Below are 27,462 nucleotides of genomic sequence, written 5' to 3'. Positions count from 1 at the left end.
GAAATATCTTCTTCATAAATATTTTATTTTAAATAGTATTTGATACTTTAAAAGGCTTGTGGGAAATAACTAGGTAATATAATTCAAGGAGGAAATGAACGAGACATAAAACAAGAAAAACACAAAAAGTTTGATAAAAACTGTCAAATTAACATCAAATGCTAAAATAAATAATAGAGAAAATATGTGAGGGTCAATAAATTAAACATAAACAGGATACTACAATGACATATTCAAAACTATAAAATTGTTTCAACTTTCTTAATTGGTACATTTTAAGTGTATTGGTTTATTTATGTATATTATTTATCAATTCTTATCTAATTATCTAATAAATTTGAGTTATTACCTTTCCCTAGTGTATTTATCTTATTATTTGTCTAATTTCTCTTGAAAAATCTTTATTTTTTATTTCATTCATCCATATTTTATTTGATATAATTTATTTTCCATTTATTTAGTTATTTTATTTATTATTGGTATAAAGTTTAATACCCCTTTAAATAGAACACAGGTGCTATAAAATGAATTAAACTGAACTGAATTAAATAGTCTTAAAGTAATACCCACCTTCAGGTGTTTTATCTGAAGGTGAGTATTACTTTATTCGATATTTATTTATGGTAGACTCATTTATCTGCACTTATTTAACTAAAATAAGTAGGTAAATTCATGAGATTCAACGGACTCTTGATTCTTTTAAAATCTGTGTAATTACTTTTAAAGCTTTTTGTTAAAAGCCTCGCTGGCTGGGTGACGTCAAGCCGTGTTCTCGGCGTGTTTGCGCATTTCCTTTTTATTCAACTGTCCTGTGAACGCCACTAAACGCACCTTTTTGAAGACAGCAGAAAGGTTGTTTTGAAGCACGAATCTCCCATCGTGGTTGTGGAGCCTTGAATGTAACATCGTGGAGGGCGTGGCCAACGTGACGTCACTAGCGGAGGTGCGATTAGTGGAATCTCTGACAGGTCGAGCCTCCACCCAGCAGGTGAAACTCGGAGGTTGCGCTGTCGATACACGTCCCACCTGAACAGGTAAGAGAACCAGAACCAGAACTGTTTCCTGGAGCTGAACCAGTGGGAGTCACTGGTTCTGTTCAGTGTTTATTTTTGGATTTTGCTGTAGGGTTGTGAGGGTTTTCTGTTGTTGTTTTTTTGTTTTTGTTTTTTGTTTAGTTTTTTTTTTTGTTCATTCACAGTTATAGACCTCATATTCCCGCACTTTCTCGCCGTGGAGACGTTTTAATCATCTCCACGCGTGAACGTTCTCCTGGCCCGGCTCTGGGCTGCCCGGCTTCAGGCTCTTCCTGTTGTCTCTGTATGTGAGCGGGTGGTTTCTGCGGCTAGACGCGGACGTGCGCTGCACAGCAGACTCTAAAGTTCTGTTAAAGTGCCGAACCAGCAGAACAGCTCCGTTCATGTTTGGCTTTAAAAGAGTCAAATAAAGGCGGAAAATGAATCATGTGCCTTTCCAGCTCTTTCGGGTTTTCTCAAAGCGGCGTAAAACTTCTGAAGTTTGTGTAAATCTTAGCAGAAGTCATGAAGATGACTGATTCATGGCGCACCGCTGCGGGAAGGACGCACCAAGCGCCGGGGAGCGCCAGAGAATTGGGGAGATATAAGCAGTTCAAATTTGCGTAAACGTCAAAAAAAAAGTTAATGCGGAAATACACAATTTCCCATAACTCCAAATATATCATGACTGTCCAGAAAACATGAAGAGAATGTAAATTTAAACAAAGCAAGCAAAAGGATTTTCCTTTTTTAAAAATGCGAAGTTGTGAGGTTTTAGTTGAGAGCAGCTGTGGGCGCGGCGGCCCTCAGTGTGGCTGACAGGGAGAGAAACAGAAACAACCTGTGGACAAAACAGCATCATTTACATGCAGGTTTTCACTAATGAAGCAACACTAAACTTCTTTGAACAAATGAAGAACATGAAAAATGATAAATCCAAAAGACAGGAGAACTGATCTGTCCTAGTTTAAAGATGATTCACTCAGATCAGCAGCGTCTGTTGAGCTGAAATAATATGGAGAGGCTCTGCAGACTTTCAGGGTTTGATGAGTTCCTCTTAATAAATGTTCCTCAGGAAAATGAAACCTGTTCTGATCATCTGGGTCAGCTTCCTCTCTAAAGTCAGACCTTCTTCGTATTTTTAGTGACTGGCTTCAAACAACGCGTGGAAACGACACCAAGTCTGTTCTGTATTAATGCATTTCCTTCCCTGAACTTCATTTGATTCCTGGTTTTAAAGTCAAAGTTTACAGCAACTGTCATGTAAAACGTGTCGTATTCTTAGTTTAATGCATTGGTGTATTTATAATTGACACGTGCTACATAACATTAGCAGCAGACCATAAACAACCCGCGGGCGCGGCCGTTATTTACTGAACCGGAAGTGACGTACAGACTGCACCAGGTAGAGCGTAAACACACCTTCGTATCGTACTGCAAGCTGTCAGTCGGCCTTAATTTCACAATCAGTAAATTCTGTGTGAAAATGTCAGGAATGTCTTCAAATGACATCCAGCCTTACATGCTCCAGCCTGAATGTGGGGAGTCACAGTTTGGAAACGGGGATCATTGCCATGAATCTAGGGCATTTGGTGAGGAATAAACCCTCTGAATCTGCGTAGAAATACGGCTGAGTCAATCATCCCACTGCAGCGTAGGGCTGGACAGTTAAGCACAATTTGAAAAAACACAATTTCTAAATGCCAGAGGTCTTCAGTTTTTGGCTACGTAACAATTAATGGATCAGACGCGTCCTTCAGGCGTCATTAATTCTGTTTAAAGTGGCTTTGCTCCACATGGAGAGCTGCAGCAGCGACATAATGTAACTTTATTTGTGTTAGAGTTTATATAACCAGACTATTTTACCAGAATCTTTCAGGAATTTCACCACAGCATTAAGTTCTGGTCAGACTGTTTAATACACAGACTGGTTTGTTGGTTGCTCTTTATGTTCAACAAGGTTTGATGTCCAACTCAATTAAAAACTATACTCTAGAAAAATAATATTTTGATTAATAAAAACAATTAAAGTTCTTGTTTTAAATAGTTCCTGTTAACAAACATCTTTATCTACAGGCCCTTCTTGTTGCTTGTGGTTAAAGCAGAGAAAAGTCCAAATTAAATCGCAGCTATGGTTGAAATAAATCGCTATTTTGATTTTTGTAATCAGACTCTCATCTCATCTCACCTTCTCACACCTCAGACACACAAATTAGATCACCAGTGTTGCCAAATGCCTATTTCACAAAACCACGATGATTAATCTGGGGTTTTCCAGATTTCCTGGATGATACTGCAGGCCGAGCTAACAGCAGGTTTAGTTCATCCTGGAGCTTTCTCTGTTCAGTCATTGGTCACAACCATCAGAAACCCGTCTTATCAGTGATTGTTTCCTTATCTAGGTGTTTGGGTATCTTAACATGCATTAAAATACCACTGATACACATTGATATTCAGTCTGGTACTATAATTATTTTAAAATTATGAAGGTAGTTTTTACCAGTATTAACTTTATTATTATCCATGTGGGCATTGTTACAGTTCAGCTGTGTTTTTGAAGACTTTTACTCTGAGTTGGACTGGAAGGCCTTTAATAAACTATTGCAGGTGTTGAGGAATTTGAATTAGCTGATGGAGAAGCGAAGGTCTCAATAAAGTCTGGAGTTCAACCATTTTCCTCTAAATCCTGCGACTGTAGGGGGCGCTGTTTTGTTGCGTCCTCCAGAAGGGGACATATTTCCCCTGAAGTGGACAAAATACGCATCTCACAGCCCCAACAGGAAAAAGAACTACATAAACCATGAGGCTCAATGACCTAACAACCTTTAATGGATAAAATATTATGTTATTGATATGTTTTTATCATGGAAAGGTCATTTCATTGCATATCAGATAAACTACATTAACCTATTTCAATTTGTTTTAGTCTATGCTTAGTGTTTTAAATTCAGGCAATATTTGTATTAATAATTTATGCCACTATTAAAATCTGACATGAGGTGAACATTGTTTAGCAAAAAGTCGTCTGATCTACTTCTTCATGAGTTATGGGTCAGCGAAACAGCGCCCTCTACAGTCAGAATCTATAGATCAGAGAAAATAGTTTAACTTTTTTTTTTTGCAATGTAAGTAGCTCCAAACAAACATGTTTTCCTTTATAACAGCAGCAGCGTTTCTTTAGTCTGATGTGCTTCAGTTCCTCATCAGCCTCCATCAACAGATGCTGCTGGTTTGCTTTATCGGCTGGAGCTCATCCATGGCGGCATCGGTGAATCTGGGATCGGCCTCATGGACTGTTTTAGACAGCCGTGGACGCACATTAGCTGGATTACTCACACCCGGCTTGATATAGTCGTGTTTCCTGAGCCTGGATTGGGCTTTGGCAAACGGATAAAGCCGGGTCGCATTTATTACGCTAACTTAAGCCTGGCTTTAGCGCTTAGCCTGGGTTTACAAATCTGGCTTTTGTTAAATGGGCTTCAGATCCTGAGGGAAACAAGTGACTTTCTCTATGAAAAGAAGCTCAACAATCATTACATGTACATGTGTTTCATATTTTTACTCACCGGAACCTTTCCTGCTCACTGACATATGTGTTAGCCGGCTAATAGTGGCATTTTAACCAGGAAAAGGACAAAGACCAAAAAAACGGAACCTGTTACTCGTGAAATTTGCACAAGACTTTAGAGAAAAACGAGCCAGTAGTCACTTATAAGCGGACAACACAACACTGAAGCTCACGTACACACATTAATGGATCGTATGAAGACGTTTTCATTCAGCTGAGAAAAAGCCAAACGTACCTGCACAGGTCGCTGGTATCAGGTCTGGACATCTAATTGTTGGCTCCTTACCACCAACCAAATGTAGAGAACCCTCGCTTACAAGCTCCTGTCCAACGTTGACATTCTCGGCATTTCCTCTGGGTCCATGAAGATGAACGGGGAAAAAAACTCCTATTTGGTCACGATCATCATTATCGAGTCACTCCAGCTGTTACCAACGCAGTCGTGTGTTTTGTTGTCGTAATGTTGAGGCGATATTCAGGACAGATCTGTTCACTATTTGACTCGTACATGTAAACTATGCATGCACGCTGGCATTGGGGGCCGGTTGCTGTCGGTACGACACGATTACGAAAGTGACGCTGTGTTATTTGCCAAGATGGCTGCCCCCATGAAAAGCACAGGAAGCATAAAAGGTACATTTTTACTCCATATGAGCGCACGTTGGTACAAAATTACCGGTGTCAATACGTCAAGTTCGCCACTATATAATGAATGAGAAACGAACATTTCCAGGGTTTTGTTTGATTTTAATCCCACCTAAAATCTGTTGTCTTTCTTAATGATTGATAAAATTCACTTATCTTGTGTGGGAGTATCGGCACTGTTGTTGATGGGAGATTAGCTTTTTTTTTTTCTTTCCGAGATTTAAATTTCTTTTATTTATTGCAGCTGTTTTCCAAACAATAGTTTGGAAAACTTGTTTTGTAAATAAAGAGACAAATACTGTATTATTGTTCATTTTTCAGATGGGGGGCACCACAGAGGACTTGCTGTTAGGGCCCCAAAAGTCTAGCACCACCTCTGCTTATTCTCCATGTTTCTAAATGCTTTAACGCGTCGAAGACACGGGTGAATTAAATTTAAATCGGCTTCACAGACTTCATATCTGACCAGCCTTTAGCTTCTTGAACGCTGCGGTTCATCTGAAAGGGTTAAGGTGTCCAAACGGGGGGTGGGGCTAAATTAGAAACCGGGTTGAACCCGATGCTGAACCAGGTAGTGGAACCAGAATTATTTGAAATGAATAGAAATACCGTTATTGTCCCACAACGGGGAAATTCTGGCATGAACCAGGAGAGAACAAATTTATCAGAAAGGGAAAAATACGGCACAATTATTTACTGATAATACGGCATATTCAGGTAATAATGGATGCATTGCATAGCGATTGCAAAGTTCATGTTAAACAGTAACATAAATTAGAAAAACTGTGAGAAAATGAATCGTTTGCAAAGTCCAGAAGACCTTCGTGTTGCCTTTTTAAAGAGCGAAAACAAAGACATGTTGAGTTTCTCCCTGCTCCACTGGGGTCAGGTTAACGTGTTAACTTCTAGAGTTAAAGATTAACATGTGGAAACTAAAGACAGAGTTAATACTGGAGGGTTTAATGCTTCCGGTTGTCCTGCGTGGGTCGGTTAGGTCTATCAGAGGCTGGCTGGTCCAGGACCAGCAGCAGATGATCTGCTAAAGGACGGCGCTGCTCTCAGGTCCCAGTTCTCTGTCCTTACAGAGCGAACGGTTAAAACCCGTTCTCACTCCCTGAAAGCTCCAGCCCAGCTTTGCATAATCCATATTTTAAAGTTTTCCCCTCATTCTGAGGCGTAAATCCTGTTTTCAGCTCTTTACTAGTAGAACAGCTCTGTCCTGAAAAGAAGCATCCCGCCTCCATCCCGCCGGATCCAGACGGACGGCTCAGCTCCAGGCCCTGCAGAGCACGGTCGTTGTGGAGCAGAGATGCATCTAAAACCTGAAGGAGTGGGCCCTGGGGACCAGGACTGAGAATCACTCATACAGTTAATTTTTGATGAGTTAAGGATTTTATTTTTGAATTGAGAATCAGATGCGGTTCAGCTTCATTAAGCTCATTACGGCCCGTCAGGTGTTAACCAGGTGATTGGTTGTTGGACAGCATTCATCTGATCATAAATGGCAAAGAAAACACCTGCCTGGTTGAAAATAAATTAACTTTCATTTCAAAAGGTTTCAAAATGTCTTTTTACTCCATCTCAGAGCCGTTATTATTAGTATCCTGTGTCGTGTGGGCGCCGTAATAACCCACATATAAGTTTCATAACTAAGTCATGTGGCCGTGTTGAGCCAACATGAGTATGTTTTGATGTTATTCGTGTGAACATTCAGTCCTCAGCAGCATCAAAACCTGTAAACAGAGACGAAAAAATCAGAGTTTTGTAACATTCAGACGGTTGAACATGCATTTACTGAGCGGCTGTGAACGTCTCCCTCTGTCTGCTGCTGACGGAGACTTTTAGATCCGGTGCATTGTCTTCGTTTGATGTTTTTTTTCTGCACTTTATGCAACAGAATAGTTGGAAAATGATGTCTGACTGCAGAGATTATCGCCAGATCTGCTGTAATCTGCCTGGTGGCCGACATTATAATGAAATTACTGAAAGATCGGAAGACATACCGGCTAAAGCTACATGGTCTTAGTAAACGTAGCGCTGACGGTGTCTGGTATCCTACGTCTCTCATCCTCGTCTCTGCTTCCGTCTCTCTGTGACCTTTAACGTTTTGGGTAATCTCGCACGCTGGTGATGTTTGGATCTCTCTTCTTGAGAATTATCGTCATGTTTTAGTATCTCGTTCCAAGCCTAGTCTGTTTTGTGTTAAAGTCACAGAGCTGGTCTTTCTCCTGTGTGGAGCTAACTTGACGTGCGCTGTGTGAGTTTTCTCGTCTTTAACGTGTCTTCGCATGGACACGCATCGCTTGGACGGTTTATGTTACGTAAATCCTTCAGACAGTCAGCGCTGAGTGTTGCGTTTTTTGCTCCGACAATAACAGGAAAAACTGGTTCAGACCATCCAGCTGAGAGGCTGAGCTGCAGCAGAAAAGATCAGTTTGGAGAAAAAAAAAGTAGCAATATGATAAAACTCTGGACAGAAACTTCCCAAAATGGCGTTTAACTTCTCAGGCGCAGCTCTTCAAAATAAATAAATGTAATAAACATAAATTATAACCCAGAGTAAACAGGAAAATCAGTGAGTTTACTCACCTTTGTTCAGATTGGGAAGGGGAATAAAGGGCACCCCCACCTGGTCCACTTCAGTCCTCGTCAACTTTTATACTTGGGTGTTTTATTTCTGTTCTATCAACTTGATTCATAATATTTAAATTCCTTTCATGGATTTCTGCAACAGTTTTGACCAGAATGCTTTCTGCCAGCGAGCGATTTAGTGGTTATGTAAAAGAGCCTCAGTGAAGGGAAGCAGCTGGAAGTCTCACTTTTCTCCACATAATTGATCTTGGTTTTACTCAAGAGGATTTAATTGCACTAGAACAGATAAAAAAAATGTTTTATGGACACCTTCACTAAAACTCAATGCCTCTACTGTTAGGAGAAAACTAACATTAAGTTGTTTTGGCTGTTAAAGGTCAGTTTAAGCTAATGCTAAATGTGTAGTGCATGGAAGGGAAACAAAATACTGACATACAACCAGGCTGCAGTTAAACACGCTCACTCATTTGGCTCTGACACTGAGAAAAACATAGTCTGTGGCTGATTAGGATCAGTCAGAGAGCAAAGCTATTTGTTTACATATTGAAGTTATTTACAGATATCTGGAGACGGTTTCACAGATAGCGTAGAAAACTTACAAAACCACAGTAATGCATGTTGTTTTTCCCCAAGAACCTTTATGCTCACTGTGCCTGTGGTTGCCTCAGTGGTCAGTCTGCTGACTCACTAAATGAACTAACTGTTAAGACCGTGACGAAGTTGGTTCTGCCCTTGTTCCTTAAAGTCAAAGTCCAAAAATAAAGCTCTGAAAGACCTCGAAATTAAAGAAATCTGAAGATCACTTTCTATGTTATATAGTAATAGCAGATGATCTGCCTCCCCTAGCAGCATAACTATAGAGATAGCTCAGGGTAACATGAGCCACTCTGACTAGAAGCTTTGTCACAAAGAAAAGTTTTAAGCCTAGTCTTAAAAGTAGACAGGGTGTCTGCCTCACGGACCAAAACTGGGAGTTGGTTCCACAGGAGAGGAGCCTGATAGCTAAAGGATCTGCCTCCCATTCTACTTTTAGAGACTCTAGGAACCACCAGCAGACCTGCAGTCTGAGAGCGAAGTGCTCTGTTAGGAACATACGGGGTAATCAGAGCTCTGATATATGATGGAGCTTGATTATTAAGGGCTTTATACGTTAGAAGGAGAATTTTAAATTCTATTCTTGATTTAACAGGAAGCCAATGAAGGGAAGCTAAAATTGGAGAAATATGATCCCTCTTGTTGATTTTCATCAGAACTCTTGCTGCAGCATTTTGGATCAGCTGAAGGCTTTGAACTGCATTTTGTGGAATTCCTGATAGTAAAGAATTACAATAGTCCAGCCTTGAAGTAACAAATGCATGGACTAGTTTTTCAGCATCACTCCTGGACAGAATGTTTCTAATTTTGCCGATATTCCTGAGGTGAAAAAAGGAAACTCTGGAAACCTGTTTACTATGAGATTTAAATGACATGTCTTGGTCGAAAACAACACCAAGATTTTTAACTTTATTACCAGAGGCCAAGTTAATGCCATCCAGATTAAGTGATTGATTAAGAACTTTATTTTTTGAGGATTCTGGTCCAAAGTTTACAACTTCTGTCTTGTCAGAATTCAAATGCAGGAAATTTAAAGTCATCCAGCTTTTGATGTCATCAAGACATGACTGCAGTCGAAGTAACTGATTGGATTCATCAGGATTTATGGATAAATATAGCTGAGTATCATCAGCATAACACTGGAAATTAATCCCATGCTGTCTGATAATTTTACCAATCGGAAGCATATATATAGTAAATAGAATTGGTCCAAGGACTGAACCCTGTGGTACTCCACAGGTGACCCTAGAGTTTGAGGAAGATTTATTATTAACATGAACAAATTGGAATCTGTCCGACAGATTAGATTCCCAACGGTTTCCTAATCCAGTGGCCAAAAGAAATTACTTTTCTGTTTGTTAGAGAAACAGTGGAAAGTTTGACTTGTTTTCTGACGTCAGTCTGTACTATAAACGTCTTCTTTAACAGCAGCTGTGCATTACCTAGACATGAATCTCTTTTCAGTGGAAAGAAAAGCACATGAACACAAGCATTGGTTCCTATAAAGCCAGATTCCTGGAACCCCTGAACACAATCAGCAGCGTTTAGGCTGTCACCTGCCAGGATCAGAGAAGAACAACAAAGGATCTGCATTGCAATGAGCTACCAGCATGGAGAGAGCGACTCTTCCAGGAATTTAACAAGCTGTTCTGAGAATCCAGAGCAGGTCTCTTCAGACATGTTTCTCTAAACATGACAGTTAATCTGTCAGGTTTGTCCCTGAAACTCCAAATTTAGTATTTTATTCTGTTTTATGAAGGAAAACAAACAGAGCTGACTGAGACCGGTTTAGTTGTGCCACATTTGGAGGTTTGATTTTTAACTCCTGACTTTATAGCTGAACAATGTGAAGCATGCTGTGATGTTATCGTGTTTTCTTTAGTTAGAACCACAAGTCTTACACCCTGCTGCTTGGATAAGAGGCAATGACGTCACAATCATGTTAAAACCTGAATTTTACCCTCTCTGGAGCTTCTTCATGGATCTATAAATAAAAATCTGAATGAGATCCCAGCAGTGGATTCAGAGCTTCATCAGGTTTTGAGGGCTGCTGTAGCTTGTTGGTAGGTCAGTGGGTGTTTCGCTGCGCTGCAGATGATCGCCCTGAATAAAGTTGCTCCTCTGGTTCTTCCAGCTGGCGGGACTGGGAGGGGCGGACAGGGATCAACAAGCCTGAAACTGACTGAGCTGCTGGATGACAGGGTGACTGAAGCGTCTCCAGCTTTGGTCTAAGTTCCTCTGTAATTTACCCCACGTTCCCCATTTTTACTCTTCTTCTGTTCTGAGCTGCGTCAGAGAGCCACTGGTTTTGGTGCAGGCCGTTCCACTCCACCCCATTCGGCCATTTTTGTAGTCTGCTGGGGGGCTGTGCAATGAACCAGGTGGGTTAATGCACCCAACAGCCGAACATTTCACTTATCCACTTGTAGTTTCAGCATCCTTCAGCTTGGACTACAAAATCGCAGCGGGAAATAAAAAGGGTGCAGATTCATGTAATTTGTTAGCGAGGAACTCCATGACCTTGTTTAGCAGCTCTGCAGCAAACACTGCAGTGGTGATGACAGCTAGCAGCTAACCGTGAAACTCACCTTTTGTTTAGTGGATTATCTTATTTCACTAAACCTGGAAATCTGTAGTGAACCGTTTAGCTTTCGCTCCATAAAGCTCCTCAAACGATACGACCGTTATGAGGTTGTAGGTTTGTCCCTGTCTGTTGTGGGCGTGTCTGCATGAGGCACGCTATCGCCTTACGACGAGCTCACAGCGAGCTGCCGGCTCATAGCGGTCGCTGCTCAGTGTTTTATCAGCTTTAGAAGGTAAGAGGTGCGTTTTTGTTTGGCCTGAGGATAAATGGCGGGTTGAGGAGTACTCTGCACCTCCTGCTGGTGACTTACAGCCTGGGATCCAATGGAGAACCCAAGGACTTCAGGCCTGTTCTTCAACAACATGCTAGCAACCGCACATGTGGTCAGTGTTGCCAAGTCTGCTTATTATAAGCTTTTTAAGCTTGTTTTTCCTTCTAAAGTCAGTTGCCAATTTTGAGTTGCGGACTTGTTTTATTTGGGCTTCTTTTTAAATGTGAAGTTGCTTATTTGCCCCCCCTCCCCCCCTCCCCTTTAAAGCTGCTGGAGGCATCAATGCACACGTTCAGCTGCTCCTAGTGTTTACAAGCAGACATCATCCCAGAATTTGTCTCCAGTCTGGCCTGTCCCGCTCTGATGAGCTCCGTCCTCGTCTTCAGCTCGCTGTAACTAAACCCTCCACCCCAGCAGGTCCCTCCGCCATCATCTAAACCACCTCTGCTGTGAGCTCTGGTTGCTCTCCAGGCAGTTTGGCTCCTAATTGATGCCTAATTGGTTGAATTGAGTCATTTCTGTAGCTATTTTTTTTATTTTATTATTTATCCTTTATTTAACCAGGTTATACCCATTGAGATTAAAAATCTCTTTTGCAAGGGAGACCTGGCCAAGATAGGCATCAAAATTACATCTCATCATTACATACGTACAAAGACACACACAAGAAAAGCCAAATATGCACTTACAACAAAAATCTCATTTAAAACATTGACATGTGAGGGAGTCCAACTCAAAGCATCTCATTCTCAGCTTAAAAATACTCAAAGGAACCAATTTACTAAGTTTCAAGTTGTTTTGCAGCAAATTCCACGTAGAGGGAGCAGAGTAAGCAAAGGCCTTTTTACCCAGCTCAGTACTGACACGTGGGACAAAAAACAAGACAACAGCCTGAGAACGGAGAGAGTAATGACCAGTACTTTTTTTCATAAGAAGTGAACATAAATAAGATGGAAGCGCACCAAGAATAGCCTTATATATAAATGTATACCAATGACAAAGCCTCCGTGTAGCCAAAGCAGACCACCCTACACGAGAATACAGCTCACAGTGATGGGTGCGAGCTTTACAATTAGTAATAAATCTCAACGATGCGTGATAGGCTGCGTCAATCATCTGAAGGCATTGAGTAGATGAATGGATATATAATATATCACCATAATCCAGCACAGTTAAAAAAGTGAATGCCACTAACCGTTTCTTTACATTAAAAGAAAAGCACAGCTTATTTCGAAAGTAAAAACCCAATTTTAGTCTCAACTTTCTCACTAGACAGTGAACATGAGGCTTAAATGATAGGCAGTCATCAATAACAATACCAAGATACTTATAAGTTGTAACAGTCTGTATTTCACGTCCATCAAGAGTAACCACTGAGGGAACATTCAGTGGCCTGTTCCGAAGGTCTGTGAAAAGCATACATTTAGTTTTGTCTGCATTGAGCACAAAGGTGACAAAGGTGACTAAATGTCATACATGATGGTGAGCTACGATCTGTCTCTGTAGGGGAAGATCTAACCTGTGGGTCTGCTTGTTTTAACCCCATCGTGACGCCCTGGCCTGTCGGTTGTCCTGATTGGTCGCACCTCCAGAAGGATTTAAGGTTTCACAGATGAAGATCTTCTCAAATGAATCTGTTTTAGGTTTGGTGGAAACAGCGTATGTCTTTTCTGCTGATGAAGTGTTTGTGTGACACAAAGAGGTTTCACTGAACTTGATGCTGAAGGTGAGCAAACGGTTTGTGAGGCAGAACTCTGCCGGTGTGCGGTCCGGTCCGGCCCGGTCCGTTAGTCTGGTTGGATCAGAGTCAGCTGGAGGTGAAGATTCCCAGAGCTCAGATTCATGAAAAGCCAGGACGGTGAGGAGGTTTCTGTTTTTCAGCCGGCGGTGTTGTTACCTGCGGTCACTCGTGTCTGAACACGCCCTCAGCTCGTGTCGCCTTCAGGTTCAGCGTTGATGGTTGGAGGAAACCAGCAGACACCACGGCTGTGGAGCTCTGTGTGAAAAAGCCTTCCTGATCAGGAGGCTCAGATTTGCTTCTCTACTCGTTTTCAAGCTGTAAGGACGGTTTCAGATCCGACAGGTGATGTTGGTTAGTTCTACTGTCTGCACATAAACGGATATTTTTAGCTAATCTAAACTAGTGATGCACTGATACTGATACCAGTATGGGACGGGGTTCTGATCCAGCACTAAAATGGTGGTATCGGTATCGGCGAGTACCAACAAATAGGCACCGATACCATTTTGATGTTTGTATGTCACTTGAACGCAGCCTTCTCTCTCCTGACTAGTATTATACATGTTATACAAGTTCATGAAAGTTGCACTATTTTGGCATTTGAGAGCCAAAAGTTTATTCAACTATTGTCACCAATTCCAGATAGGTAATAAAAAGTTCTACTACCCTAAGTAGTATGCAGCTCTTCATATATATATATACACACATCAGTGTCAAACAGATGGTATCGGTATCGGCCAATACTGCACAGCCAGGTATCGGGTATCAGTATCGGGGCCAAAAAAATGGTATCGGTGCAACACTAATCTAAAGAGACGCTCACCTGCAGCAGGCTGTAATGTCGCTGTGCTCACTCAAGTGTGACGCTTGTGGCTTTAATTTTATCACTTAAGGCAGGATGAGTGATTCTCTGAATAAAATGTGAACGTAGTAACACATATATACTGTAAATGTGATGTTGTCTCTGAGACTCGGCCACATCTGCTTGTCTTAGAACACAAACACTATTCAACCAGTTTGGTTAAAGCTGCAGTAGGTAAGTTTTGTGAAATTAAAACTTTTTACATATTTATTAAAACTGTCTTTATGTCCTAACAGTAAAATATGAAAAAGATAATCTGTGAAACCAATCCAGCTCCTCTGGCGCCCCCCAGTGGTCCTGCTGCCAACTGCAGAAATCCACCGCGCCCGGTCAGAAACAACCAATCAGAGCCAGGAGGAATGTCTGGCTCTGATTGGTTGTTAGCAGAGTCAACACTCTTATGTACGTTGCTCAAACCCTCCCTCGCACAGCGCTGCCCATTTATTTACTCGTGTGTTTGCTTATTTGTTTTTTCACTTTTAAACCTGAATATTTCATCTTATTTTTCCTGATTGCCATTTTATTAATAATTGTGCAATATTTAGTAATTACGTTTTATTTTTTTATCCTTGCCGTTTCTTTAGAACTAACTTTAGAGAAGAATAGCTTGTTTTTTTTTGTTTTACTTGGCCTACTGTTAATTGTGCGTAATTCTGTCTCTTTGCCAACACCCGGATTTCCCCGTTGTGGGACAATAAAGAAATGTCTTATCTTATTACTGGGTAAGACGTCCTATAAACGGAGACATGCTGACACAGGCACCATTACTGTGTATTGAGTCTTGTTAACAAAACCAAGCCGTTCTAATGTTGAATGAACACACATGTTGAAAAATGGTCGTAGCACCTCTTAATTCTTAGCTGATTTTTATAAACTGCCACTCAAATTAAAGCTGAGGAAACTGTTGATGCTATGATACATAGAAATATTTACTCTCTTTAAACACTAACCTACAAGTGGGAACTGTGCAACTATAGTAGATAGATCTACATAAAGATCTCCACGCTGTGAATTAATTATTTAACAGCTCAGGCTGCATTTCTGTATCCCAGTTTTCTTGGTTTTGTGCCTTAAAGCTGAGATTTCTAAGGGGCGGACTGGTCATTGGGACATTTCCTGGTGTGTTCCAGTGACCTTGTTGGTGATCGCTGAGTGGCAAAATGAAATGCTCGGTAAAGGATTAATTTGTTTTAATAAACAATCCATCCAGTCCATGCTGCCAGACTAAGAGACAGAGACACACAGAGGCAGCGGAAGGGGCAGAAGGAGGAGAGAGAGGCTAAAACTAGCATTGCACCGATACCGATACCAGTATGGGACGGGGTTCTGATCCAGCAGTAAAATGGTGGTATCGGTATCGGCGAGTATCAACAAATAGGCACCGATACCATTTTGATGTTTGTATGTCACTTGAACGCAGCCATCTCTCTCCTGACTACTATTATACATGTTATAATTTCATGATGTTGCACTATTTTAGCCTTTGAGAGCCAGAAGTTTATTCAACTATTGTCACCAATTCCAGTTAGGTAATAAAAAGTTCTACTACCCTAAGTAGTATGCAGTTCTTCATATATACACACACATCTGTTTCAAACAGATGGTATCGGCCAATACTGCACAGCCAGGTATCAGGTATCAGTATCGGTGCCAAAAAATGGTATCGGCGCAACACTAGCTAAAACATAAAAAAAAAATCTCTGGTCAGTTGTAAATTTATATTAGTTCATAATGGAGGAAGGAAGACATAAACACAAGAGTCGTTAAGTCAGAATGCTAGCATAGGCAACTAGCTTAAACCATAGTGGTTTAATGCGAAAATGAAATTCTGACTCTGTTCCCTTCATAAACTCCACTGATAAATTACTTTAAATTAATATTGTCATCCTTGTAATATATATTATTTTATTTACCCATTATTCAGCCTGGTAAAATGTTTCATTTTAGTATTACTACTTTATAACTACTTTTCATGGCATACCTGCGAACATCGCTTATTTTTCCTATAATTTCTTGCAAATAAAATTTTTCTTTGTTCTTCTGACACAGCAGCAGCCCTGACTCAACATATAACAACCGTACAAACTGTGTCGTTGATACATTTACCTTTTTTAAAGGTGTAAAATATTAACAATGGAGCCAGATGAGTCAAGTCCATCTGGTTTTAGAAGGTTCTAGAATTAAAATTATAGAAATGGGGAATTCAGAACTGAATTTAATCATCGGTCTGGTAGTATTTCTTTGTCCCTGCAGACTGACTCGCTGTTTCTTATTACACGTACAAACATTTTGTCACTGAATAATCGTCACATTTTACCTTTTTTATACGTCACTAACGTCACGGTAAAGAAGCGCAACCTCTTTCAGTTGCAAGGTTTTATATTTCAGGGCATGATGTCATTAAGATCGTCCTGTCTGTAGATTCCTTGATGTTGATTATCAAATGATGATTCAGAATCAGAAAAACTTTATTAGTCTCATGAAGGGCGATTCATAGCAGCGACCCGGCCAGACATGCACAGAAAAACAGATATTTTCACACAATATGGTCAGAAACACAAACAAGACACTTAATTAGAGTTTAAGAACCTAATTGCAGAAGATTTAGACTAGCGAGTAGTTTTGATCATAATGCCGACCTGTTTAGTGAGAATTAAACTTTGTTTGTCGTTGCCTTCACAGATCCAGCCATGAGGGGGCGCTCTTCCAACCTTTGTAGTCTACTACTGTTTTCTGTCTTCAGCCTGTTGTTCGGAGCAGCTTTAGTGTCAGGATTCAGGATCTGCTCTTTCAACGTGAACCGCTTCAACTCAGCGAAAGCAGCAAAGCCTAACGTGCTGCACACTCTGACAAAGGTAGGACACACCTACACACACCTGAGACACACACCTACACACACCTGACACACACCTGAGACACACACACACGCCCTGCTGCTGCTGTTCAGACTTAATCCATCTTTGAACGAGCATCTAGCGTCTCTTTGTTTATTAATGAGGTTTCTTCTAAAGCAGGTTTTATTCTGGACCAGCCTCAAGCGGATGGAAAAAGAAACACTAAAGTTTTGAAATGTATAGTAACAAATTCAGTTTTTAGTATTTTTGTAGAATAATTGTATTGGATTTCCACAACAGAACCACTATGAAAGTACCAGTAACATTTTTCTGTTTTTTTCGTTTAGTTGAAAACAATCATTTTCCACAAATATCAGCCTTTTGTGGAAGAAAATGTATCCACCCTCTGTTTTAAGTTCTATTTTTATTTGGTGATTCTTAAAATATGAATCAAATTTCCTCTGGGAGACATTTTTTATATTATGCTTTCTTTTTTCCAAAGGTCCAACAACATGAGGCTCTGAACGAGTTTTATTCAGCTGAACTGAGGACAAATCTAGTAAATATGTAAATATGGCTGCAGAGCTCTAGATCAAAAGATTAATGTCGTTATTGAAGCTAAAACGTCAGAACAGAGCTGAGCGATTTAAACATCTCATCCAAACAAAGTAAAAAGTAAATAACTGAGAAGACGGGAAGCAAACATTTAGATTTCTAGTTTCTTTTCCCTGACGCTGTTCTTCTTGTGTGTCTCTGCAGGTCGTCTCCAAATGTGACATCTGTCTCCTGCAGGATGTGGTCGATTCAGACGGCAAAGCAGTCAAACCTCTGCTGACTTTACTCAACAGGTAAAGTCCTGTAAAATGTCTCCATACTCCTCTGTAGCTCCAGCGTTTTTACCTCCAACCAACCAGTCTGCAGCGTTGCACCCTCTGGGTCTGAGCTCCGTACCGCTAACAGGCTCCAGCCTTTCCACTGCTCAGCAGCAAATTCCCCTCATGTATTAAAACCAGAATTTATACGTTTTTAACTAATGAGCGACAATAGATCTGCATGGTACCGATCCGGATCCTCTGGCTCTTCAGGATCCATCAGATGAAGAGCCTACAGTTTGGACCGGTTCTGTTTTTTAGTTGAACTGAACCACAGAGAGAAGGAGGAACAGACCGGATGGTGGCCATGGAGGAGATGTGAGGACCAGCTCAGCTTGGGTCTCCTAGTGGTGGGTCCAGCAGCCGCCTGCGTTAAGCTCATGGAGCGAAGCTTCTGTAATTTATAAAAGCCACCTGATGGATGCGGCCGCTGTTTCTCCTGCCAACGAGGCGCCAAACTGTTCCAAAAGCTGTGAACTTGCCTCAGAATAAAGAATCGTCCTAAATGCCAAAACTCTGGAAACACTTTTTAAATAAAAACCTTAATAAAAAAATCTCCTTGCATAAATAACACGTCGGTAAGCAACGCCATGCACAAAACGTTCGCTTAATATTCTTTATTATGACACATTCACCTTTAGAGACATGAAATATATTTTAAACTTAAACAAATTAGACTGAGATATTAAGTAATACAACATGACGAAAATAACTTTTATTACTGTACAGTGGCGTCTCTGGCATGGTGAGTTCAGTCGGGCACAAACACTCAACACCTGATCAATTGTAAATACGATAAGTAGAAAATAAAAATAAAGCCTTAATCATATTAAGTTATTCAATCGAAAAGATTCACATCAACCCTTCAATGAGCCGGCAAGGACAACCAGCACTAGATTAATATTTACTTTTAGTTTCCATTTTCCTGTTTTTTATTTGGTTTAAATGTTCCTACAATTTATTCCAACTGTTTTTTTTTATTTGCTTTTATTGTGTTTTTATTTTTCATTGTTTTAATCATTTAAAGCACTTTGCATTGTCCTTGTACTGAAATGTGTTATATAAATAAATCTGCCTTGATGCTCTCACTCTACCCAGCAGAGCGTAAATGTAACGTCAGCATTTCCAGCATTCTGATTGGTCGATCCCATCTCAGGGCCGTAGGATTTGTGCCCCACTATGTCTGCTGAGAGCGTACTGGGCATGCTCACTGAGATTACAGATGTTCATTATTTAAACATACGTTGGTATCAATATCAAGACGCCTCAGGAGGATTTAGCTGCTGAGCTTTTTAGTTTTCTGGCTGACTTTGATATATAGACACAATGTTTATAACTGAATTTTACTGGTAAGGGAATCTGTCTTTTTACAACATTGCTCTATAAAGAACGATCCTGTCAGCTGATTAATGTGACCATGGAGCTCCACAGCGCCACCTGGTGGCCCCACATGCAGAGACGCCACAGCTGCTGTAAATATCAGGGTCAGATCCGTTTCAGCTGGAGGTCAGAAATGGTGTTTAAGGTCCAGCAGATGTCGGTTTAGAGCAGCACAGTGACACGGTACCGACCGTATCAATACAGTTTGGGTTCATTAATGCTCGTTTAACTCGACTCTGTCACAGATTCACAGAAACTGTACTCTAACAACATGCACATTATTACCATAATAATAATAATCCTTTGTGTCTGCCGTCTGCCTCCAGGTGGAAATCTACAAGGTACAGTGAATTTTAATTCAGGTGGACCTTTTAAGAAATAATCACCTTTTACTTCACTAATCCTGATCTCTGTAGGAATTGTTATTGCTTTATTCTGGGTATTTTTTTACATAAACATTAACATTGAGCCTGTAAAGCTGCATGATATGATTCGATATCAATCAGCTGTACAGTTACGCCCCAAGATTATTCATACTCCTGGCAGAATTGGATTTAAAAGTAACTTTATTGAACCAAGAAGTGTGTTTTCGACAAGAAATGAGACGGGCGGTTCTGAAAAGACGATGAAACAATGTAAGACAAATACAATTTGACCTGCTTTTATTTAATATCCATATAAAATATAAAATGGACCTAAACCATCTGAACTCGTCTCAATAATGACTGTAAACAGCTTTATTGACACTTTTGGTCATAATAAATTTGTAAAATTAAAGGATAACTCTGCAAGGTATGGATAATTTTGGGCCTAACTACATTTATTGGGGGGAAAAACAGCATCTTGTGGCAAGACGGGGCCAAGAACTTTGGATTAATTTACCAATATGAGAATCACACTTTAGCGCCGTGTAAACTGTAAAACTGAAATGTCTTTTAAGACTTGAGCTGCAGTGGTTTTTGCTTTGCACAGAGATTCTTTCTCTCCAGAGGCGTCTACCATTGATTCATATTTTCGGTCTGATTTCTCTCTTTGTATTTCTGGTGTTATTCAAATTTAAATATTGGGTGATTGGAAAATAATTCTTTTTTGGCTTTTTTTTTTAAGAGTAAAAACATGGTCAAATAAGTAAACTTGGGATTTAATCTTTTTTTTTTACTAACCTTGCTTTTGTGATCATTTGATGATGATCCTACTTTAAGTGTCTGTATGCATAAAATGCAGAGGAATCTGTTCTTGTTGCTAAAAGTGTTTAGCCTGGTGGTAACAAAGGACAGCACGGGCAAATGCCACCAATTTTCTAACCTAAGGGACATGTGATGCTAATAGCCACGGCAAAGCTACGTTAGCCTAGCTGTCGTTAGCACATTAGTTAGCATCTGTAAATGCTAAATGATTGTGGATAACTTAGCAAACGCACAGAGGCGTTGTATAGGGGGGAAGTTAGGATTTCTAGGGACTAACAGGGGCCCCCAAAAAGAAAGTTTTATATATTTATATGAGCTTTGGGGATGATTTAGATCTTTTTGTCATGGGGCCCATAATTCCAGGCGGCACCTAGGGTTGCCAATTGTCCCATTTTGACCAAGACGTCCCATTTTACTCGAAATGTCCCGTATTTTGAGTAAGTAGTCGGTAAATTTCTAACCCTAATATCAGCGCTGTTAGCTTTTCCCTCGGTGCTGTTTGTAAAAACACAGAATTTGACTCATCAGTTGACCTAGCTGGGTTGTAATAGACTGATTTCTGTTGAACACAAATCAGTTTAGATTATTACTTTTTCTTCATGATCACTTTAAAGTAGCAGCTATTAACAGTATATATAAAAATGATATCAGAAATTAGTGGTTAAAGCCTTATTCTATGTAAAATGGTTCCAGATACCCTGTAGAGTAACTTTCAGCGGAAATGTGAGACTGAATAGTTTGTATGCAGCTGATTTTAAGTGGAATGGGAACTGCTGTGCTTCATAAATGTTGTTTTTCTGTCATTTATTGAGGTATGACAAACTTCCTTATGCGTCTGTGTCGAGTAAAGTTCTGGGAAAGTCCGCTGATAACATGCAGCAGTACGTCTTCATCTACAGGTAGGACACTATCATAGCTCTCAACTCTCACGCATTGACCGTGTGACACACGCATTTCACTAACTTCACACGCTCACACGCAACACAAGACATTTCACACGCAAACATGGAATTTCTCACGCATAAAAATCACAAAGCCCATCTGGGCTGCGGACGACAAAACTCCGCCTTCTGTTGAGCTGTTTCAGCTTCTTTCACAGCTTGTGGCCATCAGTAATTCCTGCTGCAGTTCATGTTAACAGAGCAGCAGGAAGAGTGATCAGAGTTATGAATAATTTTAGTCTTAACAGTGGTGAAAATAAGCCGGTAAGGTCCTGTACCGCGTACACAGGAGGGGGCGGGGGCGGAGCTGCTGCAAGATGACCGGTCCATTCAGAACCAGTCATGGCTGCACGCTGGATCATAAAACAGTTCTGCTAACCAGATGCAGTTTAAAACGCCACTTGGTCAGTTTATAAGTTTCGTTTTTATTAATTCTGCATTTTTTTAACTACATGCACCGTATTTCTGTGCCTCCGCGCTTGCTCCTCTCCCTCCCCTCCTTTCCCTCGGAGCAAGTGCTTTCTGGGCGTCAGTGCGCCCAGAGCGCACTGACGAGAGCAATAGAGATTTGTCTGGTCAGCGCGGCGACTGACTGAGAAACCTGTCGCTGTGAAAGGTGATGAGAATGTTATTAACTGTTACTGTCTAGAATTGCATTGAGCTGAAAAGAGAGGAGACATCAGCAGCTGGATCGTGCGTAAAGACGCAGCGGGAACCTCTGTGTGCTTCAGTGTTGCTGCTGAGGGGATCATAAAGGCTTGATGAAACTCAGCCTGATTCACCAATCAGGTTATAGATTTACAATGATAAACAACCCATAGATGAATGTGCAACAGTATAATAATTCGGTCAATAATTAAAATCTACTTAATTTGATTCAGTATTATTTGAACAATTGTGTATTATTTATGTTTTAATCCATTAACCGAACAATAAAGTATTAATATGTCTCTTTCTCTTTTTAACACAAGTAATACATGTCTACTTCATTGTCTGGTGGGATAAAAATGAGATGGAGTTGACTCCACCGGCTCTTCCAGGGTCCGGTTAGCCCCGCCCCCAAACAAGCCCCGCCCCCAAATTAGCATAATCTCACTCCTAACTTTTGATAAAAGTTGAGAGGTCTGACACTATTCTAAAAAACAATGTATCTTTGGCTTCTATTAACAGTTCAGTGGAAGCAGGTCTTAGATATTTAGGAAACACATCTAAAAAGAGATAAATAGATGAGCGTTACTGATAGTAAAGCTTGCTCTGTATCACTCCAAACATAAAGAGTAAACTGAGCTAAATTATAACAACTCAATTAGCATTAGAAATTGAAAAGTTAAGCATTTTCATTGACTAAAACAAGTTAAGCAATATTATATGGATATTGTGACATAAGACTAGATGTAGTCTTAGATGTTGATTATGATAACATTGTGATATTGCATTGGCCTACGTGCTGCTTTTCCTGGTTTTAAATGCTATATTAGACTACAGTGAAGTGCCGTTATTTTGTGAACTTAAGACTGATGTAGCACTTTTATTGTTATTTACTTTATCCACTTTAATATCCACATTACTGATAGATATGTATCAAAAATAACATCATGTAAATACACTGCAGAATCACCATTAACCTGGGAATGAAAGCTGCATTCAGCCTCAGATGAGATGATTCTGGATCATTTCACCCAGTTCTGCTCTAATCTTGGCTGTAAACTGTAGAAATGCAGCATTGTAGGTTTCTGAGTCAGACTATCAAGTTACATAAAAAGCTTTGTGTGAGATATATGGAACAGCCGTGGTTCCTTTCTCTGTTTGTTTCTTTCTTATTTGAGTGTTTTTAAATAAATTACACTTGTTTTATAGTTTTTTGTATAATTAGATTTTTTATTATATTTTTTTCATTTTTTCTCTCCTTTCTTTTTTCTCTTTTTACGATTGTTTACATCAGGGGTGTAAAACTAATTTCTACAATGGGCCACTTTGGCATCATGAAGTCATTAAAAGGGCCAGTTGCTCCTGTATAGATCATACTTTTGATTTCATAATTTCATTTCAGTTCACATAGAAATATAGAAAAATGCACAATAACATAAAAGTAGCACCCTTAGGCCAGTTTATACTGTTTATCTGTAAAAAAAAAAGTTGATATTTGGGTAAGTTACACTTTAAGCTCATCATTCTGCATCACTTCTTCTCTTTTTGGACGTTTCTGGGTTGTTTTAATGTGTTGTGGGAAAACTGACATCTAGTGGCAGGATGATGTTACTGCAGTTAAAATAAATAAACATTCCCTACAGGAGGCTCAGTTTTAGCCCCTTTATACACTTTAAAAGGATTTATCTCTCTACTTTATGACATGATCTGCCTTTTTTGGCTCTTCAGGTCCAGATAAACTACCTTGACGGGCCGGATTCGGCCCGCGGGCCTTAAGTTTGACGTGTGGTTTACATGTAACCGATGCAGGAAGCCTCGTTTGCTTTTTGAACCCATGTAATGATTTGTGAACTTTTCTGTCTGACCAGGAGGGACATCGTTAACGTAACGGGTCAGCACCAGTATGAGGGGAACGCCTTCGTCAGACCGCCGTTTGTCGTCCAATTCTACAGCAATAAAACAGGTCTGTAGAGTTTAAAAAGAACAACTAAAAAATCTTTAGATTTTCTCCTGTTGATCTGTTTTAAAATATTTTTTTTTCTCCAGATATCAAGGAGTTTATTTTGGTTCCCCTCCACAGCGAGCCGGAGCAGGCCGTCCAGGAGATCGACTCGCTCTACGATGTCTTTGAGAAAGTCAGTGAAATGTGGAACAACACGGTGAGGAAGCAGACGTTTTACTCTGGAGGAAAACTTATGAGATGAAGCCTCTGGCTCCTCGGTAGACGAGCTTGGTGCTGGAGGGATGGAGTCGTAGATGGGGAGACGGGGCAGAGCTGCAGTGATGAGTAGCTAAGAAGGTCCTGAGTGTTTTCCACCCGGATCAGACCAGAGAGCAGACCTAGAACTGCTTTCGTCTGTCCTGGGAAAATCTAGAGAGCTCCGTCCTAGGAAGTGTTGAGTCGAGGGTCCGGCTGTCGTTTCCTGCCCAAACAGATCAAACTTGACGCGGTTTGAATCTGTGTGCAGAACGTGATGTTCCTGGGAGATTTCCACGCCGGCTGCGCCTACGTCACCCGGCACGACAAGAAGAGCATCCGCCTCTACACCAACTCCAACTTCTCCTGGCTGATAGGCGACGGCGTGGACACCACCGTCACCGACCTGACGGACTGCGCCTACGACAGGTCGGTGTTCAGGTGGGAAGTTGATCCAACGCACCAGAGGGAAGGCGTCTCCTCTAACCTGCTTCCTCCCCCCCGCCTGGTGTATTTTAGGATCGTGGTTCATGGACAGGACTTCCTGAAGGCCATCAGGCCGTTCTCTGGAAAAGTCTTCAACTTCGGCAAAGAGTTCAAGCTCAGGCGGACAAAGGTGAGACTGATCCGGCTGATCCTCGTGTAAGACGGCAGGGGAGACTGTTCTAGATCACATGGAAGGATCTTTCTATTTGGATTTAGGTACAGACTTTGACTAGGCCACTTTAGCCCTGAATCTGCTTTTATCTCAGACATCCCATGATATATCCGGATGTATGTCAGTTCAGTTCCTTTGTTATATTTGTCTTGCAGCGAGGCGCTCAGACATGCGCCACAACAACTAAAATTCATCAACATCTGAACAGCAGTTCATAAAAGGAATTATAACATCTAGATTTTTTTTAAATGTGGGAACCTGATAGCTGTGGGTTCAAAGCGGTTCTTGCATCTGTTGCTTTTAGTCAGAGGTGAATCACTCCGGCTTCAGAAAGTTAAAAACCCAGCCTGGCTTCCCTTCACCTGTTCACTTAACCAGGTGATTCTAAAGTTTTCATCAGTCTCTGCTTTAGAGCAACTGCTTGGAGATGATCTGTGCAGCCGTTTTGCTTTCAGAGTGGTACGACGAGCAAAAGGACCCTTTAGAGGAGGTCGGACCACCACAATTATGACCATTTGATTTGATTTCCAAACCAATCAACCTAACCAGAAAAAGTTAGGACAGATTCAAAAGGCTCCTGCTGCTGTTCACACTGAAGGTTTTTAACTTCCTCCAAAAGTTCAGCCTCTGCTGCCCTTTTGTCTTTTTACAGATTCTTTCTGTTTATATTAAAGAGCAGCTTATCGTCAATCATTGCGCCCAGACATTAGTTACTAGTAACAAACCTAGTGTCAGTGCTGTTAATAGATACGGGGGATGTTGGGTGGGTGGTTATCCTACTGGGATTTGAACCATCCACCCCAGTCTGGGGTCTCCTGCGGCCTCCGCAGAGGACCTGGTCAGACCAGAGACGTTAAGTTGTAGCTTTAAGGATTTACTTACTTTATTTTTATTATGTTGAAGCCAAAGAAGTCTGCTTAATTGAAGCTCTTAGAAAAGTTGGACAAAACTGCTTAGATCAGAAACCCGCAAGGATTTAGTTTATTTAGTATGAATAGAAACAATTAAGACCAGTGATTCTATGCTTTCTGTGAGTTCAATGAATAGAAATTATTGAGCTTTGGATGTTGGCTATGAAGCTTGTTTCAGTGAAACTAAAGTCTAGTCGAGGATTTACTTAATTTATTCCTTTGTTAATGTTCTTTCCATGTAATATTTCCCTCTGTAACGTTTTTCTGTTCATGTTCAGCACTTTGAATCGTCGTGTTACTGAACGGTGCTTCATAAATGAACCTGCCTCGCCTCCTGGCTTTAGCTCCATCCATCTCCTCATCACCTGCTGCCCTGAAAGGCCCACAGCATGATGCTGCCACCACACGCTTTACCGTGGCATGTCTACCGTGGCATGTCTGGTCTTCTCTGACCAGAGCAGCTTTTCCTACATGATTTACTGAAAACAGGACCTCGTTTAGGTTTCTTCTTGCCACTCTGTCATGATGGCCACCGTTGTAAAATGCATGGCTGATATTAGTCGTGTCAACAGAGCTGTGGGTCTCTGCAGCTCCTCCAGAGCCACCATGGTCCTCCTGCTTCTCTGATTAATGCTCTCCTGGTCCAGCCTGTCAGTCCAGGTGGACGTCTGCTGTGCCGTTACGCGTGTTTTAAGTTATCTAATGTTTAATAATTAACTATCTGTCTGTTAGGTATTGTCTGGTGAATATCAGCCCAGCGGCTGATTTCAGGACAATAGTTGAAGGGAATGATTCGAGTACTGACATTCTTTTACAGATTTTCACAATTGCTTAAACATATTTTCTGAAACCATTTACCTACTTTTCTGGTCTGCGCCCATGTTGGCTCTCTCCTGTGTAGCGGGAAGGGAAGATAAATCTGGGGTAGCGTGATAAATAGCAGCGTCAGCAGTGATGGTGTTAGTTCCTTCATGCCTGTAAAAGTCTCACATTTCAGGCGTCTTTAAACTTACGGTCTGATCTTCTACTCTCTCCTGGCTGAAAGCACAACACGTCCATGCTTTGGTAGGTCTGCAGGGGTCCATCCTCTCCATGTTCACAGGATGGATTGAACAGAGATCTGTTGTCGTAGAACCGGACCCAGAACTTTCTCCATGACCCTTCTGCTGGGTTCCTTGGTCTCCATAATGCTGGTCATTCTCTAATGTTCTCTGAAGAACCTTTGGGAACTTAACAGACTTCTGGAGGACGGTTGTACTGTATTCTATGAGTAAAAGGATCTAATTGCAAATGCATTAAACACACTTTTTAGAATTTATTTGAAAATTGCTTTTGAATATTATCCTTAATGTTCCTTCTACTTCACAATGATGCACCAGTTCAGGGTTCTATCAAATAAAATTCCAGTAATGAACGTTTGTGGTTGGACCGTTAAATTCTCGTGCCAGTTCTGTCTCTCACCCTTAGATTCAAACTAAACTCTGGGTTCTGTTGCTTCTGTCTGCCAGGTGCTGGATGTTAGCGACCACTATCCAATCGAGGTGCGATTAAAAGGCTCCGCCTTCCTCCATCTGGCCCCGCCCCTGCTGATCCTCCTCGGTGTCTCTGCAATCATCCAGTTCTTCCTTCCTGCTCTGTGATCGTCTGATTGAGTCTAGACACCCATTCTCTTGTGGGTTTTATGAAGCAGTTTGTTTACCTGATGCTGAACCGTGATTATCCAGCAGCAACAATATGAGACAAACGCACATAAAGAACATTTTACTGCAGATTTAGTTTTAGGAGATTAGTTATAATCTGTGTGCCGATTCATTAGATCTAATCTATGTTGTTTAACTCTTGACCTGCAGACACATAAAGGCAGAAACTGGCTCCAAACTGGAGGAACAGTTGTTTTTTTACCTTTCATGTTTTTAAATGAGAAATTTTAGAATAGTTGTTTTTATTAAATCAGAATTTGGGGG

General features: G+C 40.8%; 1 protein-coding gene across 3 annotated transcripts; it reads left to right on the top strand.

The window, feature by feature from the left end:
- Positions 1-905: 905 nt before the first annotated feature.
- LOC105917267 (deoxyribonuclease-1-like 2) lies at positions 906-27,462 on the top strand. 3 transcript variants are annotated; one of them, XR_004931944.1, is made up of 11 exons: positions 906-1,034; positions 16,553-16,725; positions 17,464-17,552; positions 19,283-19,297; positions 20,956-21,042; positions 23,601-23,695; positions 23,779-23,891; positions 24,201-24,358; positions 24,449-24,545; positions 27,007-27,200; positions 27,233-27,462. XR_004931944.1 is itself a non-coding variant. In XM_012852019.3 (10 exons), exons 2-10 carry the CDS (start codon positions 16,561-16,563, stop codon positions 27,136-27,138), a joined length of 951 nt encoding a protein of 316 aa, XP_012707473.2. In that variant the 5' UTR covers positions 906-1,034; positions 16,553-16,560; the 3' UTR covers positions 27,139-27,462. The 3 variants fall into 3 exon arrangements, 2 of the variants coding, with proteins under 2 accessions (XP_012707473.2, XP_035999184.1); XM_012852019.3 differs by having other exon boundaries at positions 27,007-27,462; XM_036143291.1 differs by lacking the exon at positions 19,283-19,297 and having other exon boundaries at positions 27,007-27,462.

The sequence above is a fragment of the Fundulus heteroclitus genome, chromosome 1 (assembly GCF_011125445.2).
Source record: "Fundulus heteroclitus isolate FHET01 chromosome 1, MU-UCD_Fhet_4.1, whole genome shotgun sequence".
NCBI classification, from domain to species: Eukaryota; Metazoa; Chordata; class Actinopteri; order Cyprinodontiformes; family Fundulidae; genus Fundulus; species Fundulus heteroclitus.
This window is presented reverse-complemented; position numbering and strand designations above follow the sequence as displayed.

What these genes read in the sequence shown, in the direction of transcription:
- LOC105917267 (XM_012852019.3), top strand. Translation starts at nt 16,561, where the DNA reads ATGAGGGGGCGCTCTTCCAACCTTTGTAGTCTACTACTGTTTTCTGTC. An exon ending in TGCTGCACACTCTGACAAAG is followed by an intron (nt 16,726 to 17,463) that starts GTAGGACACACC and finishes GTGTCTCTGCAG; the next exon opens with GTCGTCTCCAAATGTGACAT. An exon ending in GTGAAATGTGGAACAACACG is followed by an intron (nt 23,892 to 24,200) that starts GTGAGGAAGCAG and finishes ATCTGTGTGCAG; the next exon opens with AACGTGATGTTCCTGGGAGA.